This window comes from Lepisma saccharinum, chromosome 7 (genome assembly GCF_977018435.1).
Source record: "Lepisma saccharinum chromosome 7, izLepSacc3.1, whole genome shotgun sequence".
Lineage (NCBI taxonomy): Eukaryota > Metazoa > Arthropoda > Insecta > Zygentoma > Lepismatidae > Lepisma > Lepisma saccharinum.
In genome coordinates, this window is record NC_139235.1 from 12,682,724 (window position 1) to 12,702,229 (window position 19,506).

Sequence of the window (19,506 nt, forward strand, 5' to 3'; positions counted from 1 at the left end):
GGGGCTGGACCCCGTATAATGTGACGGATGCAAAATAGCCTAAGTGCTAACGCACTCAAAATTTTATATTCAAATTCAAATTCGTCAGTACCAGCCGTTAAAATAACTGTTAAAAGTTGAAATTCATTACAGCAGCTTACGTTACACTATCCCTGCCTCTCTGTGTCCATTGTTGAGTTTCAATGACGGACAATAATTTAAGTTCGTTCATGATTTTGACTTTTAATTAAAAGATGACTGAATTAGTGCATATTATTACGAAAAAGTCAGAAAAGGTAGGTTGTACGTTAAATTGAAGTGAATGTAAATGAACATGTATATCAAATTTCTTAGCTACGAGGGGCGTACTATAATGATTTACACATTATTTTTGTTTTTCAGGTCCCATGGTACACTATTCAAGAAGTGAGGACTGGCATATGAAGCTACGGGTCTAGTCTACCGATTGCAGGCAGCAGTGCCCAAAAAGGATTCCCGGTGTTCACACAGCAGCACGTTACGTACATCATTGTCAGTGGACTATTGGACAACACGAAAAGCGACTATAATGGTAAGCGTTGGACAAGTTGGTTTCTATGGAGAGAGGGTGTGACTACAGCATAGGTTTACAGACGATTGGTGACAGTGTGTGTTGAACACGCACCTTAACGGAGAACCGTTTAAAATTGGGTGGAAGGCTGGAAAACAGGATGCACGTGAACAGAAAAAGGGAAAAGTTCTGGATAGAAAGTGACTGTGACAACGCCAACAAACATTACACAGGTTGAGCAAGTCATTCTTGAGAACAGGTACATCACGTTTTCTGAAATGGAGGTGACCACGGGTCTGTCAAGAAACACCCTGCAGCGAATCGTGCACCTGTTCTCAAGAATGACTTGCTCAACCTGTGTAATGTTTGTTGGCGTTGTCAGTCACTTTCTATCCAGAACTTTTCCCTTTTTCTGTTCACGTGCATCCTGTTTTCCAGCCTTCCACCCAATTTTAAACGGTTCTCCGTTAAGGTGCGTGTTCAACACACACTGTCACCAATCGTCTGTAAACCTATGCTGTAGTCACACCCTCTCTCCATAGAAACCAACTTGTCCAACGCTGACCATTATAGTCGCTTTCCATGTTGTCCAATAGTCCGCTGACAATGATGTACGGAACGTGCTGCTGTGTGAACACCGAGAATAATTTTTGGCCACTGCTGCCTGCAATCGGTAGACTAAACTCGTAGCTTCATAAGCCAGTCCTCACTTCTCGAATAGTGTACCATGGGACCTGAAAAACAAAAATAAAGTGTAAATCATTATAGTACGCCCCTCGTATTTTGCGAAAGCTATCCCAGGTTATTGATATTTTCTCTAATTCCGGAGGAGATCCCCACATCCCCCGGGGCTTCCTGGGGATTCTGTAACGAAAAACTGGACATTTGGGAACAATGATACGAATATTAAAAACACTAACCTTCACGGGATGCATTGAAGAACGTCGGTGAATTTCCAATGATGGGGTAAGCTTTCGGTCCAGGTAGCTTGTCGATGTAGTTGATGACCCTGGCCCTCTTCCGCCATCTGGTGGCAAGCACAAAAAGCACGGGGAGTAGAAGAAGAGCGTACAGAATCAACGAACTCATCGCGACCACGTTGTCGAATCAAGTGACGCTCATAAACACTCTTCTGCACTGCAACGATAAGCTGGGAAAGACTGTCACTTCATCATGAATGCACTGTTTTCCCCATTTCCTTGTTATCTACCACTAATCTCGTCTCATGGTGATTATGCTGTTTTTAGGCTCCCTGTTTCCGATCTTGTAATCTCTTCTGACTTGTTGCAATTTGTGACGTAATCCAGCCAGAAGCCAACACGCGCCAAGCTCTCGGTAGGGCAAGGCCACAACAATTCGTGACCTTCGCGTGGTCACGGTGCAGCGAAAGCAGAAATGACAGGGGGCAAATAACATTCATTTCGTGGCAGGATATCCCAATTACCACTGTCCGGTGACCACGGGTAGGGGAGAGGGAATCAACTGGAGGAATGCTATTATCTTACTGTAAAAAATGGATGCCGACCTCCGTGGAGGAATGGTTACCACAGCTTGCTCTCACGCCAGGGGTACCGGGTTCGAATCCCTGCCTGGGCATGCGAGCATACCTTCATCAATTTCATCATATCACGACTCATCCTCATCGTAGCAATTAACATGAGAATGAATGCTGATAAGATAAAGTGGATGAAGGGACATTTTTTGATAAGGGGGAGGGCGAAGTGAGCCCACCTCCAACCGCATACATTCAAGGGTATGCGCTTAATTGCTGGTGTCTTTAAATAAACCAGGACGTCAATTCCTGTGAATTTATCGGTTCCCCTGCCTTTTTATTTCTTTCCATATTTATTATTTATAATATACAAACAAAATATATATAATACATAATATAAAGGTGATAGAAGAGGTACAAAGTGTTGACCTACTCTGGTGCCGATATCAGAGGTGTTTAGTCTTAATAAAGGGCGTCCCCAAAAAAAGTAACCAAAATGTAGAAGGTTACCTTATGTGTGCCTTTTTTTGGTTTTACTCTATTGAGAGTATAATAAAGATGAGTGTCTATAGATCGTTGTTGTAATTGCACGTCTATTTGGATTTAATGATGTTTTGATACTTGGTTATCCATTTATTGATAAATATTCTGGGGTTCAGAACAGTTGTTTAGACTTATTGACCTATAGGATGTTGTGAAATGAGTGTATGTTAGAAGGAGTGTTGTTGTGGAAAGGTTGGGTAGGTTGAGATGCGATTTGGCATGCACAAACGCTCCTCACTAATGATGAAGGGACAACTGGACCACACAACACAGTTCCTACAGAGAATTATACTGGCTTCAGGGCCAGTTGCCAAAACCTCGTTTGTTTGAAAAAATGCAGTTCAGAGTGTTTTATGATGTTGACATTTGGGTGCCTAGAAATGGTCACCCCTTAACACCACTTACTCTTTGTAAAAGAATACTGCTCTGCTTTAAGAATTCCATGGTGGCTACTCACCGGGAATTCCTTGAATTCCGAGATTTATGCGTGAATTATTGGCTTCGGGAATTCTGCGTGAATTTTTCTCCATAGACGTGAAAATTTGCAACTTTTATTAATCCAAATCCCTTTGAAATTATACATACTCCCTATGTCCCATAATTATTGTCCGGTACATTTTTGTTTGTTGTCCCATAATAATTGTCCGATAGGCAAACTGTGACATTGGTGTATACAGAAGAAGAAAATAAAGCACGGGAATGAGCCATACAACGTTGTTACTCAAGGATCAGTACAAATTTGCCGATCAAGTATCCAAAAGAACATAAATAAAAAGTCACCATTTTGGCATACTGGACTATAATTATGGTATAGAGGGAGTATTTATTAATGCCCCTTTCACAGTTTATTATTTTTTTTATCGAGGAAGGAAAAGAAAAGAAAGATGCGTGGAAAATAAATTCTTTCAATTCTAGTGTCCTCTGCAGAACAATCTATTTGACAGACTAAAGATTATTGCAAGATATCTTGAATTGATTAGGCAAATTTGAGTTTGAAATCCTTGTACAATTAACAATTTTTCATAGATTAGTATATCTCGTAACATTTGTGACTTGTGTTTGTACATGTATTTCGAGTCTGAGTATGTGATATGGCAAATGAAACTCCACAACTTACGTTAATATGTTAAATGTATGTACCGTTCAATTGAATTGAATTAGAATTTTTGGATATATTGAAATCGCAGAGAATATATTGGTGTGTGTGTGTGTGTGTGTGGTGAGAGGCGGTAATACGTAAGGTTGAAATAGAGGAAACATCTGTTTGTACCCTTGAATTTTTGGAAAGTTTGACTTGAAAACCAGGAATTATACTTGAATTTCATCAAGGTCCTAGTAGGGAACCGTAGCCACCCTGAATTCATATTTTGCTTAGTTTTTCCGTTTTTCTAACTCTTTTTATTCGTGACGATGAGGAAGAAAGAACTCTCATGAAATGTGATTGGCCAATCGCCACTTGCTTCACCAGGGTCAAATCTGAGATTTCTATACTCTGTCCCGGCTATCTCTGAAGCAAGCGAACGAAAGCAAGTCTCTGCGCAAGTACTGACTCGAGAGGTCTAGGCTAATGAACGCGTGAGAGATAAGGTGGTTGAGTGGAGGGGGGAGAGCGACTGCAGCTACCAGCCTTCTCAGCAGCGTGTACTGCTTCGCTCCGCCCACTCGCTTTCTCCCCATCTCTGCCGCTACGCGCGGCCTTGCTTCACAGATTTTCGGGATAGGGTATAGTAATCAAGGCATGGGTTCGATCCCAAGCGGAGGCACGCAAATTGGTCAGGGATTACTTCAAAATGTAGATTTATGTTGAGAGGATTAGAATATTTAAAATTGATGATTGGAAAATATACGACGTCGTACAACCGTTTTCAGGTATTCGGGAAGTACTTAAAAAAAAGTAAAATATGAATAAAACTACTGCACTTATGCGCAGAAATTTGAATAATCAGAAAGAGAGACGTAAAAAAAATCTTACTGTCAAATCGTGCAATGGAAACTGATTCGTTATCATTGTGTTTTGATTATTTTTCCTGTTTGTAGCACAACGCTGTCCGAATACGGAAATTGCTGGTGCAGTAGGTGTGCGTTTCACGTGCGTCAACGACTGTATTTGAAACCGCCACAATTAGAGTTACCAGACGTCCTGTTCTCCGCTGTCATATCCTACATTTTACTCCTATGTCCGGGGTCAGAGAGGAACTTGAAAAGAAAATATTATAAATGTTCTATATTTTCATTGTCACATAGTTCGAATAAAGAAATATATTTAATATTTTTTCACTGCGTATTTCGTAGATACGCGTAGCCTGTATTACAGAGAACGCTACATTATTTTGTGGTTTTTACAACATTTTAGACTCTTTAACTAGTTGCGAGTGAAAGATCACATGAAACATTTTAAGACCAAAAAGTGCATGTATTGCCAATTGTGGCTTCAAGTTCTTTCACAATCAGATATTGCCTTTTCAGGAGATGGTGTCTGAATAATGTGTACCAGAATGATTTCCGTAGGCAGCACAATGTAAAAGGTTAAGAAGTCTTAAAATGAAGCGAATTTGAAAGAGCGAAAAACAAATTCCCTTCGTCGGTGATGAAACATTTCCTTTCTGTAGAAACTAAATATCAGAGAAGCTATATGAGAAAACAAATCCCAAGTGACATCAGGCAGTAATTGCATATCGCAAAAGAACACATACATCCCAAGATGAGAAAGAAAAAAAAATGTCAATTCTGCAAGAGACTCGAACTTGCTCTCTTTAGACACCTTCTTACTACTTTCCCACTTTCTTATTCGAATAGGCTCAGTTGAAATTTTGTCTTAAACGTAGTTAGCAATCTTGAAAACTATTAATCTGCCTGCTATTTCTTCTAGTTTATTTGACAAGCTAGAATATACTTTCTGAGGTCTGCAACTCAGAACTAGATTTTTGTGGTAACGTATTCTGACAAGTTTACTCTAATGTGGCAAATCTCCTGCATATTCCAGCGTTATTTGATTGAACATTGTTGACATACTTTTCAAGCAATGAAGCAATTCGATTCTTAATATGCATCTTACGATCACATCGCAACATATCTCCGAGTGTAATTCAGTTGAAAAGAGAAACATTGTAAGGTTACTACTGCATTTACTATTTTTAATGCAAGGAAGTGTGAAGTGTCAGTGTTACATGTTCCAAACAATTTCTAATTTCTGAGCTTTAGTTTCAGAATTCGCCACTGCATTTGTACATTACAGACATTTGGATTCTAAATCGATTAATGGGTGACCACTGGATTCGATGCTTCAGACACTCAATCAGTATTATCATCTCATTGCCTCATTTAACACAGTGTGCGAATAGTTGATTTCAACAAGTCGTACAGAAACATTTAAATATTAAAAAAATATATTTATTTTCTATAAATTTTTACTACAAATATTTAATTAAATATTCACACGTCTTGTACAAAACTAGATAATTTTTATGTAATTTGAAATAGCAACTATGAAATTCAATTGGTTTTTCGTCGGGGTTCAATCTTGAGGTTGATTCCATGCAAGGGCCTCAGGACCAGTTCCCCAACAGGCACGATGTCTTCTTTCTTGTCCAGAGCAGTGACCTTGAAGTGTCTGAGGATTGTGGAGATGATGGTCTTCTCCTCAAGCAAGGCAAACTTCTGGCCTGTAACAAGTAACAACGAAATTCTACCACTATTTCATTGAGCATTGTTGACATACTTTTCAAACAATGAAGCATTTAGACTAACTAATGTTGGTCTTACGATCACATCGCAACATATCTCCGAGTGTAATTCAAGTGAAAAGAGAAACATTGTAAAGTTCAACATTGCGTGACGTCTAGAATAAGTACTGTAAAAGTAAGCTGCATTTACTATTTAAAGTAACAGTTACTTTTAAAAAAGTAATTGTTACAGAGTTAAGTGTTCGAACAAAGTTGATTGATTTGATATATTTTTATTCGCTTTCTGTCAATTTTGTCTATTCCCGAAGACGTTTTTGAACAATGTAACTCTATAGTGTATATGTAACTTGTTACTTTTAAGATGTAACTTTGCAAAGCCTTATACGTACCTATACAGTTCCTTGGTCCAGCACTGAATGGGACGTAGGCGTAAGGATGGCGACCCTTCACTTTCTCGGGAAGAAAGTTATCGGGATTGAATTCTTCGGGATTCGGGAAGAATTCGGGATTGCGATGGGCTTCGTAAATGTTTATTGTTATCTGTGTATCCTTTGGAATTGTGTAGCCGCCTGAAAGAAAAAAAACAACGATAAATAGATCTTACATTTCATTCATAAAAAAAATCATGCATGATATCAAAACTAATGGTAATTTATATGCATGGTACCTACATGAAAAGTACTGCTATACCTTACAGGTGATGGGAAATAATTATTTACTTTATTCAATATGTTGTAGTTAAATATTCTGTATTTGATATACTGTGTTCATAATTTCAATTTTATAATACGTATATGCACTATCTGAAATATGGCAATTGATATATTAATTCTACACAGATGTAATATAAAGCTATTTTATATCTGTATCCTAGGCCTCCCCGATGGCGTAGTGGTAACGTCGTCGCTTTGTAAGTGGACTTAAAACACAAACTCAACCAGTCAATCAATATTTCTGTATTCAATAGATATTAATATTAAATGCCTGCCTCTGATTGACTGTGATATAATTTTTCTTTGTACAATACATTGTAATATTACTATGTATCGGACAAAGAAAAATATTAGCTATGTATATCTAATACATATTGTAATTTAATTTTCTTGGTCTGGTTGATTGCACTTAAGTGTCGAATACATTATAATTGTAATTATTTGAATCTAATCAAGATATTGTATTCCAATTCCCCACATCTATTATGAGATGATGTAGAACTGTATCCGTAAAGTGTTTAGGTTTATCACTTAATGGTGTTACGTGTCACTGACTTTATCACTGTAAAATGATCCTTGCTCCCATAGCGGAGAACAGCGACACGGAAATTACCACTAAAGACAAGAATAAATTAAAGAATCTTTGAAAGGAAACACTGAATCAGATAACAATAATATTAACATAGAACAACCTTTAATCAATTAAAGGTGCAAAAATTCCACAAAAAACCAAACCACACATCCTTGGATAAGAATACAAAAAAATCACATTATTTTTCTCAGCCCTGGCCCAAAACCATGGTAACGGTTGAAGTTTTTGCGTGCGATGACGTGTGACCGGCCAAGTGAATGCATCACTTCAATGTGAAGTCACGTGAAATGACAAAACGACAGTGTTGCAGTATGCAGATATTAAACACCAGAACAAGAACAATGTCTAGATGAGGATGTGTTCTACAGGCTATGGAAAAGGAGATGCGATAACCACTAACGCCGTCAAACGGTTGGGCGGGAACTTTACGTCACATACCATGAAGAAGTAATAGGATCTGAGCTGATTATGTCCTTCGCGATTAGTCCACTCAGAATTACTTCACTTCATCAAATGATTTACTAAATCTCATCAATTTACATTGTCGAATTCATTATTTGAGTTTTTTTTTTGTTTAGGTACAACATCTTCACCGAAGAGAAAATTATGCTCATTTCTTTGTTTTCCTTGACCCTGTACATCCAGGGTCAAGGAAGTCAGTAATAAGGTGTGTTATATACAGTGTACGTACAACTATAGATTGAATTGTATCTTCTCCAAATATGATGTTTAAAGAAACAAACTGCCGGAGAACTAAGTGAGGTGAGTGTACATTATTATATTACTTTTATAGTGGAACCACAAGCAAAGAAACCTGCGCAGACTCGCGACTCCTGTGCACCGTACTCCAATGTGGAGGGGAGGGGGAGAGTGGAGCATGCTCTCTTATAGCCCGAGTTGAACGGAAGAGGAGGAAGGTTCTTTTTCATGTGGTCGCTCTTGTAAGTAAGGGGAACTGTGATTGGCCATTCATCTATTTTATCACTTCTTCATAATCTCAATTGACTTAAATGGCCGGAAGAGCAAAGTAAATTTATCAAATATAAATACAAACACGTACCGTTTAATAAATAACCAAAATGGAATGAAAAGTTAGCAGTTTGTATTTTTATTGCTTTATGTGAATATGTAGGGAAAAAGCGAGAGAGAATTGTACACCAATGACAAAGAAATGGTAGGCGAAGTATTTACCAGGATTATACTCCCTACATTCCTGCTCATAATAAGGAGTCGAAGGTAACTTCCTTAAGGATCTTTCTTCGATGTAAACCTAGAAGTTGACTTTTCAGATTACGTACATAATATTCTGGGCAGAAATGCGCACTGCAGATTCTAGCATTAGCATGATTCACGTTAGCGTTTCCACACGAATCCAAAGCTCGGTGTCCGAAGAATCCTTTTGAAAAACGTATATAACGTATATATTATGTTCAACGTACTTGGAAGATGTATCTTGTGCTGAACTAAAATAAATAATAATAACAAGTGGTGTGCGGTATCTCGGAAAGTCGGGACCGGGATAGGAAAGAAAAATTCCGTCCCTATCACGACTTCAGCAAATGACTTCCCTAAATTTCTGGATCCCGAGCAGTCGGGAAATACCGAATGGTCATTTTAAAACGGTATTAATTCTTGACGTTTTCTACATTGCAAGTGTCTGGAACTTATTGGAAATTGTTAGTTTTCATTCCAGAAATGCAAAGAAAATCACTTAAGGTGAAAATGAGAATTTGAGATTTCCCGACTAGTCGAGAATATGAGATTTCCCGACTAGTCTAGAATATGAGATTTCCCGACTAGTCTAGAAATTGCGAATATTTCCCGTCCCGATTGTCGGGATTTAAAAAAAATTCCCGTTCCGATCAAAAATATTCTGTCCCGCATAACAATAAGTACCCATCTATATTTATTTTCAATTTGTCTGAAGCCACAAAATGTAAATGGGTGGAAATGCTCATTTGTGTACTCGATTTCGTGTGTTCAGTTTCTGGCATGGTTTCCTATCTGCATAGTGCAACACTAGCCCATAGATTTGGAATTCATTTCATGGATAAATTCACCTCTTACCGTCGTTTCGTCATTACGAGTAAACAACGGTTTGGGCCAACCTATACTTCTAATAACCTTGATTTTTCTCACCTATAAGTAACAATCTCCTAGAAACCGGAAACCTTCAGGTTAGGCAATAACCATGGGAGATTACTTAATTGGATCTATGGTACTAAAATTCTCGTCTTAATATAGGGAAAGTGTTCTGATTTGAACTTAACATTTTTAATGTCGAAATATTCAATTAGACGGAGGTGTAACAGCACTTCAAAACTCATTTCCTTGATTTTGATATAATGTTAGATGTTACAGCAAGCTCTTGGTAATAAGAGTTAAATGACTGCAGACAACTGCATTTACATTAACGATATATGAGGTTGACGAATTGCAGGGTTGTTAATGGTCCAGGAACACATAAATTCTAATGGATTGTATTGTGTTCCGCAACACGACCGGAACCTTTTTCCTCGCACAATTTAAATTCGGTCCAAGTTGCTTATTGTTTCATTGATAAAATTGTTCCTGAACCGTATTTAAATTGATCTGGAAAAAGAGGTTCCTGGATAGTATTTAAATTTAAACGGAAAAACGTTTCCTGGACTCTATTTAAATTGGTCCTGAAGAAAGGTTCCTGGACCGAATTATAGCTGATTTTCTCTCCTGGACCGGAATTGAATTTATCTACAATTCCTGGATCTTTAACAACCCTGGGATTGTTAAAGATACAGGAACCAATACATTTTATTGGGTTCCGTAACAGGATCAGAACCCTTTTCCTCACACAGTTTAAATTCGATCCAAGTTTCGTATATGTTTCATTTCAATACGGAACTTGAACCCTATTCAAACTGATCCGGAAAAAAGGTTCGTGGATCGTACTTAACTTAATCCGGAAAAAGATTCCCCTATCTATAAGTTAAAGAGTAATTGAATGATATCTTGTGATTTATAATTAGGGCAAAATAACAGAAAATCGAAATATTTTATGTTGAATCTATCTAGTAATATAGTTTTTCGACGAGTCAAGTTTCAAAATTGTAAGTTGAGTAGTTCCGAAGACACCTTATGTACCATAAGATGGAGATTTTTCAGATTATTTATCTTGAAAAACAATGATGATTGCCAGATGAATTGTAACGAGATGAATAATGTTACCTAGTCTGAAGTCCTCGGTTGCTTTTCTCCCTATATTAGGCACGCTCGGATAGAGTCGCAAGGTCTCCTTTATACAGCGTTCTAGATACTGCATGTTGTTCAAGTCCTTCATGCTAGCTGGTCGGTGACTGTCTCCGAATATGTCATTAAGCTCCTCAAAAACTTTATCCTGCAATTCAATAACAACAACATAAAATTTGGTAGTAAATGGGAATTTAATATTACGTAATATTGAGCTCGAAAAGCATTTTAGAATTTACAATAAAGACAAGCACAATGTCCCTCTATGTATTTTACTTGCAAATTATTTTGATCGAAGCTTCAAGGCCTCACCTCGATTCAGTAATTCGCTTCTTAATGCGACATTTGTGTCCAAGCTGAAGTTAGTTACTGGTTTAAGACTGAATTTTGTCTTTTGGTGACACCTCGCCACTGGATAAGACCGAATTTGCATTTCGTGGCCGTTCGCGACGGGTTACAGAATGAATTTGTGTTTTAATTACACTTGAAAATAGCTACGAATGAACTTTAGTAAAATTTGCCACGATTTAGGGCCGAATTAAAATTTTAGTGATAATTCATTACCTGTTAGTGAAGAATTTACTTTTCGTAAAAGTTATTACTGGTTGAAACTGAATTTATGAGGTAAAAGCTAATTACTTGTTAAGACAGAACTTGCATTCTACTGATATTTTGCCACTGGTGTAGAATGGATATACATAAGGTGAGAGTTTGGAATTAGTTCGCATTGAATTTGCATTTGGTGACACTTGGTAGTTTTTGAGACTGAATTCCGATTAAGTGGCAATTCCCCACTGATTAAGCTTGAATTTGCATTTGGTGACACTTGGTAGTTTTTGAGACTGAATTCGGATTTAATGGCAATTCCCCACTGTTTAAGATTGATTTTGCATTTTGTGACACTTGGTAGTTTTTGAGACAGAATTCCGATTTAGTGGCAATTCCCCACCGATTAAGCTTGAATTTGTTTCTTTGGTCACACTTTGCAGATATTTATTAATTAATTTTCATTTAGTAATACTGCACCACTGGCTAAAAAATAAATTTGCTCTGTCTTTAATTGGGAATGAAGTTCGTCATCGGTTGAAACTGAATTTGCCTTTTGGTTTCACAACGTCACTTGAGACTGAATTTATATATGGTGTCATTTTGTCACGATAACACGGAATTTGAAGTTGGTGACATTTAATTTGACCACAAACTAGCCATTGTTTAATTTTCGTTGCACTGGACGTACCTGAATTTCTGGGTGTGACCCCAAGGTGAACAAAACCCAGCACATTCCGGTAGCTGTTGTGTCGTGACCCTGAAAATGAAGAAATACATAAATTCTAAATGTGCTCTGTCAAGATGGTGGCATTAAATGATATTGAGCTTATTTTAAAGAAAAATGACTACAATACATAACCAGCATACATGACTACTAACTTACCTCAAACATAAAGGTATCAACCTCTTCTCTAATTTCCTCGTCAGTTAACTTGATTCCACCCACAGACGCCTCTATGAGTAGATCAAGGAAAGCTTCTCTCTTCTTCATTCCTGAAATGTGCATGAAGAACTAAATATCAACATTGAACTATCATAAATTGCATAATCATACCTTCAGATAAACACGAGAGAAATAAATTACACAGAACTTTATGTAATTTAAAGTCCAATTTCGAATAAATTTGACAAGTTTGGTGACCAATCCAGATGGGATATAGTTTAACATTCTTAAGAAATTGTAACATACAATCGCATGGGCGTTACTTGGGACCTAATTAAATTTGGACTTAATTTTAAGGGAGTAGGATCAAACTGGGCCTAATTTTGAGGAAGTAGAATCAAACTGGGCCTCATTTTGAGAGGGGGGTAGAATCAAACTGGGCCTAATTTTGAGGGGGTAGAATCAGACTGGGTCTAACTTTGAGGGGGTAGGATCAAACTGGGCCTAATTTTGAGGGGGTAGAATCAAACTGGGCCTAATTTTGAGGGGGTAAAATCAGACTGGGCCTAACTTTGAGGGGGTAAAATCAAACCTTGGGCTTAAGTTTGGGGGAATACACTCGAAAAGTTTTGCATCCAATATAAACAGCATTCAGGATAGTTTGCTAAATAATTATGACGTTTGTGAAATCAGAAATATTATTATTTATTCCTTTGCTCCTCAGGTCGCCTAACTTGTAAATTTTAATAAACAAACCTGAAATTTGGGGGGGTCAAATACCCCCGCCAAGTTACGCCTATGTACAATTGTAAATGGGAATGATTTTATTTTTGTTCTAAATAGTTTTAATATAACTTCTGTGAAATAAAGGTACAAAGGAAAAAACGATATTTTTTATTTAAAGCAATTATGTATTCTAGAAAGAACTCATGGACAAGAAACGGCTTATCTGTTCGGTCAAAAATAAAATATCGAATTTTAGTCCTTAAAAATGAAAGGTATTAAATGTTTAAAATTTTTAGACATTTGTAGACGTCTTTAGGTCAATATTCGTAGGGATTTTTCCTACATTAAAGTTAAAACTTCCTAATTGTCTTTATATAAAACATCACATTTATTTGTCCTTGTATAGCCTACTTGTATTAGTGGGCTTCCCCGATGGCGCAGTGGTATCGTTGTCGCCTTGTAATCAAGAGGTCCCGGGTTCGATACCCGGTGGAGGCACAAGTGGTTCGGATCCCACTTTAAACTGTAGGTCCAGTCCCGATTAGCCTTACTGTGCATAAAGTGGACTTAAAACAACAAATCAATATCAATACCTACTTGTATTAATATTTTAAGTAACTATAGTGATAGATGCAATATGCGAATTATAATACATGTATTAGTTTTGTTACGGACTTACCGACAGCGAGTTCGTCGTTCTGCTTGGTCTGTTTTTCCAATTGCTTCATCTTCATTCGTTCCTCTTTTCTTTCTTTTATCACCTGTTATAGAAGAAACAAACAAAAATGTATGAGTTCATTGATGTCGTTAGTTACGTCTAGACAAAACATCCTGACGATTTAAGTTCTTTCGTATAAGATTTCCAATGAAAACGTTTCTATGGTAACCTTTTGATATGATCCACATTTTTATGTGACGTCACCAGTAGAAGATATGTCACTAATGTATTTATTTTTTGTAAAAGAAAGCGTAATTTCTTTGTTATTATATGTAATATTGCACCCTGTTCGTAATATATATCTTTTGTTTAATGTTTATTGTATTTTATGCTCTGTTATGAGTAGTTTAATGTATCTTCATGTTTGCAAGAGTGCACTATACGAATTTGTATTTCTAAAGATGTATAGATGTCAGTTTTGTTGGTAGTATCCTTTTGTAGATAGTGAATGATTCATCTGTACTTTAATCTGTGTTCTCGAAAATAGTATAAAAGCGAGGATATCGCTTAAGAATCATCACACTTTTTCGCCACGGATCGACGAAGCTTTTAAACTTAAAAATAACTCCTCGGTGTTGTGCATACATCTTGGTATGGTAGTTCGGGGCGCAAGCTAGGCCTATGTGATCATAGGTACGCCGATAGCCATGCATTGATGATATGCACAATACTGCAACCATTCTACGTAAAAAAAAATAAAGTTAGCCTAAGGATTAATTTGGAAATAAAAGGCTAAAGAGCAAATATTGGCTCAGTTATCATTGCATATCTCTTGGTGTGGTAGTTCGGGGCGCAAGCTAGGTCTATGTGATCATAGGCTTGCCGATAGCCACGCATTGAGTTTATGCGTTTTAATTGAGTCAATTCATCGACAAAGCGAAATCCTCGCCTTCGTCTCAAGTATAGTTGCATTATAATTGCAATAAATAAAGAATAAAACTTTTCAGTTTATACATACGGCACTAACGTGGTTTTATTTCTCTGTGCTGTGAATGTTGTCTTTGCCTAACACTATCCCTGTACCTGAGAGGAGTTTGTGCACTTCACCGAGTCTCATTGTTCACCGCTGAGTATTATTAAGTTAATATTAATAGTAAAATAATACGACGCGTGAAGTAATTGTGCTTAGAACGTATCAAGTGGCAGCTCAACGTGTTGGCTCGATTTTGTAGTGTACAGTGGGATCCATGAGTATTACCTTGCAAATTGTCCATCACCATGTTCGTGCGCTTTATTTGACCCAATAAGAGCTTCAAAAATTAAAAGAAATCTCAAAACAAGCTGTTGACAACTTCTGCACCAGCATACATAAAATCCATCATTTAAAAACATACAGGATGTAAGAGAAAAATTTATGAAAATAGTCGTGGACAATTTGTCATGCAATACTAGTGGATCCCACTGTACAAGGGCAAGACAATTGTTTAAAGTTGAGATTCATTGTGCAAGAGCACTAAACTTTTATATTTGTAGAAAAGCACAGAACTACTTCGTTTGAAATGGAAAGAAAACATTTGCGTAGCGCAAATAAAAATCTTGCTTCAAGTTCAGAGCTTAATGTTCCCGATTGTTGTCGGAACATTGATAAAGATAAAACCACATTTGTGTGCAAGAAATGTACAAAGTTTCTACATTATGAATGTTGTGGCTTAGATGTTCGATCTGAAAGCCACGAAGCTACCGATTTCGTTTGTAAAGAATGTGAATCATTGTCTACAACTATTACATCTGATCCATTTAATATGTTTGAAGCTTTAAAAGCCATGATTAAAGGAATTAGCAAGCAGCAAGTTGAAAGTATGGAAACATTACAGGCTGATATTAGCAAACAGTCTGAAACATTGCAGGCTGATATTAAACAGCAAGCTGATTCCATTAATAACTTGAAGACTGATATTAGCAAACAGTCTGAAACATTGCAGGCTGACATTAAACAGCAAGCTGATTCCATTAATAACTTGAAGGCTGATATTAGCAAACAGTCTGAAACATTGCAGGCTGATATGTGTAAACAGTCTGAAGCATGGAAAGCTGACATTAAACAGCAAGCTGATTCCATTAACGACTTGAAGGCTGATATCTGTAGACAATGTGCGCTATTAAAGGATGATATCGGTAAGCAGCACGATGAATCTATGAAAGCTTTAAGAGCGGAAATAGGCGAGATGGCCTGTGAAATACAACAACTAAAGTCTGAGAACGAGAATACTAGGGCCCGATTCTCTGAAGAAATTCGGCAGGCTAGAGAGATGGACTTTGATGAGTTCCGGCGTAGCTTGGCAGCCGATGTTAATAAAGCCACGGAAAGTGTTCGCATCGATGTAGAGGATATTAATTCGAGATTCACTGAGGAGTGCAATAAGATTATTGAAAAACAGCTGACGATGGAACAGATATTGGCCGAGGCCGAGACTGACAAAATACAGTTCCGGGCTGAGGTCCAAGAAAATATTAGTCAGATTTCCGTCGTTGTGTCTCAAAGAAGCAAGGATGTTGAGGAAATAAAGACTCAGGTAGAACAACTTACGAATCAGTTAGAGACTATGCACGTTTCCCGGCAAACGGAAACAGAAACTGGATCTCGAACAGCTGGTCACCCGTCTGCAGTTGGTGAGAGTGCAGTGTTGCCAACCATTAACATTGAACTAAATGAAGCGATGGACAGAACAGGTGGAGAGAGAACTAGAAAAGACAAACAAGTATGTCGCCCACGAGTTACTGCTGATTCAAGAGCTAATGAAGTGGCCTCTACAGTTCCACCTACCTTTAGTCTTTCGGGCGATGATAGAGGTTACAGAGAGCGTGAATCTCCCAGGGCACGGCATCGTCGTTATGAAGAAGGGGCAAAGAGGAAACGTCTAGCAAGGAAGAAAGATCGCAGTTCCTCCTCTTCCAGCACCAGCTCGGACTCTCAGTATCAAGCGAATATCAGGAAGCGAACTCGAAGGCATGGAAATGTGAGAAGCGGGTCAGATGAGTCACCACCGCGAACTCAGCGATCAACGACGACAGGAACCCCAAGGATGGCAGACCTTAATTCCTTGTCCAAGTTCAAGGGAGACCTGGAAGCCCAGAATGCTGAACAGTATTTAAAAGAACTCAATATAAACTTTGATTTAATGCAAGTTCCATACGAATACCGATTGGAAATTATTCCTCGGTTATTCAAAGGCCAGGCTGAGCATTGGTTTCGAGCAAATCAGTTGGAGTTCAGGTCCTATTCCGATTTCTGCCGCCGTTTTCGCAAGCAATATGCTTCTGAAGAGGCCAAAGAGAGGCAGCTGACGGCAGTGAGATCTCGTCGATATTCAAAGCAGTTTGGTATGAGTATGGAAGAATACGCATGGTCCATTTACTCAGCCTACCGCAATCTGTCTGCCCGTTATGTAGAACCAGAGATAGTGAACTTAATTATCTCTCAGCTTCCATATAGAGCCCGCAGCCTGAGTTTGGCTAATTCTCCTCGAACTGTACGACAGCTTGCTGATTTTTTGAAAAGATTCGAGGTGCTTGAAGAGCAGGACAGTTGGAAGCCTGTGTGGAATAGGGAAGGTGCAGGCCAGGGAAATGCTCCCAGACAAAATAGAATTGGAAACCAACAACCCAGAGTCAGACAAGTTATGCAGAACCAGAGGAATGGATATTCCAATTACAACAGACGACGTAATCCTCCTAGAAGGGATGGCAGGAAAAACTACGCACGTGGGCCGCGTCGTTCCAGATCTGATCCAGAAGACCATTCCTGTGACTCTTCACGTAACGCCTCTGAACCCAGTAACTTCAGAGCGACGGCGCCTCCGTTTGAACCTTCTGCTTCACGTTTGACGAACGAGCAACGTCAAAGCGTCGACATAACAAGAGACTTTTGTTGGGCACCATCGACTAGTGCTAATCCGAGTGGTATGCAGTCGGATTTAGCCAGTCGCCCAACGTGAATTCTTCGTTCCCGATCACGGTTGGGCTAAAATCTTGGACTTCTCTGGGAACCGATGACAGCGTTATAAATAGTGAAGATAATCATCTTTTAGTTGTGCTGACTCTCAATGAAGGAGAACAAAGTTTAGATAGAGCACTACAACAGGCAGTTAGAAAGGAAAATTTACCCAGGGCTCCGTTAATTAAAGCAACTGTAACAGGCGTCGATTTTATTTGTGTTCTGGACACTGGCAGCGAATGTAATCTCATGAGCTACGCCATTTGGAAGAAGATTAAAGAGAAGCTGCCGTCATTGCAGTTACAAACATGTCCAGATGTTAGGCTGACTGATTTCACTGGGAGAAACAAAACTAGAGTTGTAGGATGTAGACAAGTATATCTGGAGATTGCTGGAAGAAATTTATTGGAGGACATGTTTGTCTTGAAGGGTCTCGAAGCTGATTTTATTTTGGGCTACCCATTCCTCAGGAAATATGAAGCAGGAATTGACCTACAGCGCGAGAAGTTATCCCTCACCGTAGACGGAGTTCCGGTAGAGCAGGACCTCGTGAATAATGGATCTTCGAAAGGGACATATGTAAGAAATGTCCGTGAAGATTCCCATGTCGATCAGTGGACGGCTAGTCCTGACGACATTCTGCAGAAGGTCAATGCGAATGAGATTTTATGCGAAAGGGGTAGAAGCCAATTGAAAGAAGTCTTATTAAAGCATAGAGATGTATTTTCCGAGAGACCAGGTACTATTAAAAACTTCCAGTGTGAGATTGGACTCACCACCACAGAACCTGTGTATCGATCTCCATATCCCATACCTATAGCAAAAAGGAAACTCCTGGAGGAAGAATTAGAAAAGTGGAGACAATGGGGTGTTATAATGCCTTGCAATTCCCCTTACTTGAACCCTTTAATTGTAGTCGACAAGCCTGACGGTACAGTACGCCCATGCATTGACTTCAGAAATTTGAATAAAATTGTACGTGTTCCACGAAATTCAGTTGAGCCCATTTCGGATGCCTTACAAAAATTTAAAGGTGCTCGTTATTTTACAAATCTGGATCTGGCTTCTGGATATTTACAGATCCCTGTAAAAACTGACTGCCAACCATGTACTGCCTTCTCCTATAAAGGACGTCAGTGGATGTTTGTTCGAATGCCTTTTGGTATCTCTAGTGCTGTGTCAATTTTCATAGCTTCCATGCATGCTGTATTTGGTCCTGAAACCGAAGAATATCTAACTCAATATATGGATGACTTGCTGATTTTCGACAAAGAACTCTCCAAGCATCTCGAACATCTGGACGAAGTGTTGCAGCGACTCCAAGAAGTGGGCATGACTGTAAAGCTGCGAAAGTGTGAATTTGTCAAAAAGGAAATCACCTACTTGGGTCACGTTGTTTCTGGAGATGCGATCAAAATCCAACCAGACAAAAATTCAGCCTTTAAGTTATTTCCTAAATCTAAAACTAGAAAGGATGTTCGGAAATTTCTTGGCCTCGCCAACTGGAGGCGGAAGTTCATTGAAAATTTTGCAGCTAAATCTGAACCGCTCACCAAGCTGTTAGGTAAAAATCAACGTTGGATTTGGGGAGACGAGGAAGAACAAAGTTTCCAGCTACTGAAGAATGAACTTGTAAGAGATGCTGAATTAGCACAGCCTGATTTTGAACAGGAATTCTGTATCCAATGCGATGCTTCTGGGAAAGGATTGAGTAGTATTCTTTTCCAAATGGATGGTGAAGAGAGAAAGGTCATTCAGTATGCAAGCCGAAAACTGAAGGAGAACGAACGCCATTACTCCATCCATGACTTAGAATGTTTGGCCATAATCTTTGGAGTTGAGAAGTGTGCTGTTTATTTGAAAGGTAGGCCCTTCACTATGTACAGTGATCATAAAGGGTTGGTATGGTTACAAGACGC

The 19,506-nt window shown here is 38.5% G+C and overlaps 3 protein-coding genes across 3 annotated transcripts in view; 1 reads left to right on the forward strand and 2 right to left on the reverse strand.

Annotated features, from left to right (window-relative positions):
* The window catches only part of LOC145989730 (cell adhesion molecule Dscam1-like), a 505,150-nt gene that overhangs the window by 26,209 nt on the left and 459,435 nt on the right, over positions 1-19,506 (forward strand). The gene's annotated exons all lie outside the window — the stretch shown is intronic.
* Positions 1-19,506, reverse strand: part of LOC145989733 (cytochrome P450 4C1-like) — a 147,264-nt gene that overhangs the window by 22,824 nt on the left and 104,934 nt on the right. The window contains exon 2 of the mRNA XM_083125006.1: positions 1,450-1,661. Within this exon, the coding sequence (XP_082981132.1) occupies positions 1,450-1,618 (169 nt within the window). The 5' untranslated portion in view covers positions 1,619-1,661. The remainder of the gene's footprint in view (positions 1-1,449; positions 1,662-19,506) is intronic.
* LOC145989731 (cytochrome P450 4C1-like) overlaps positions 5,939-19,506 on the reverse strand; it is a 49,490-nt gene continuing 35,922 nt past the window's right edge. Inside the window, exons 7-12 of the mRNA XM_083125005.1 lie at positions 13,615-13,696; positions 12,210-12,319; positions 12,015-12,083; positions 10,757-10,925; positions 6,637-6,816; positions 5,939-6,226 (exon numbers count right to left, since the gene is read on the reverse strand). Of these exons, the coding sequence (XP_082981131.1) occupies positions 6,057-6,226; positions 6,637-6,816; positions 10,757-10,925; positions 12,015-12,083; positions 12,210-12,319; positions 13,615-13,696 (780 nt within the window). The 3' untranslated portion in view covers positions 5,939-6,056. The remainder of the gene's footprint in view (positions 6,227-6,636; positions 6,817-10,756; positions 10,926-12,014; positions 12,084-12,209; positions 12,320-13,614; positions 13,697-19,506) is intronic.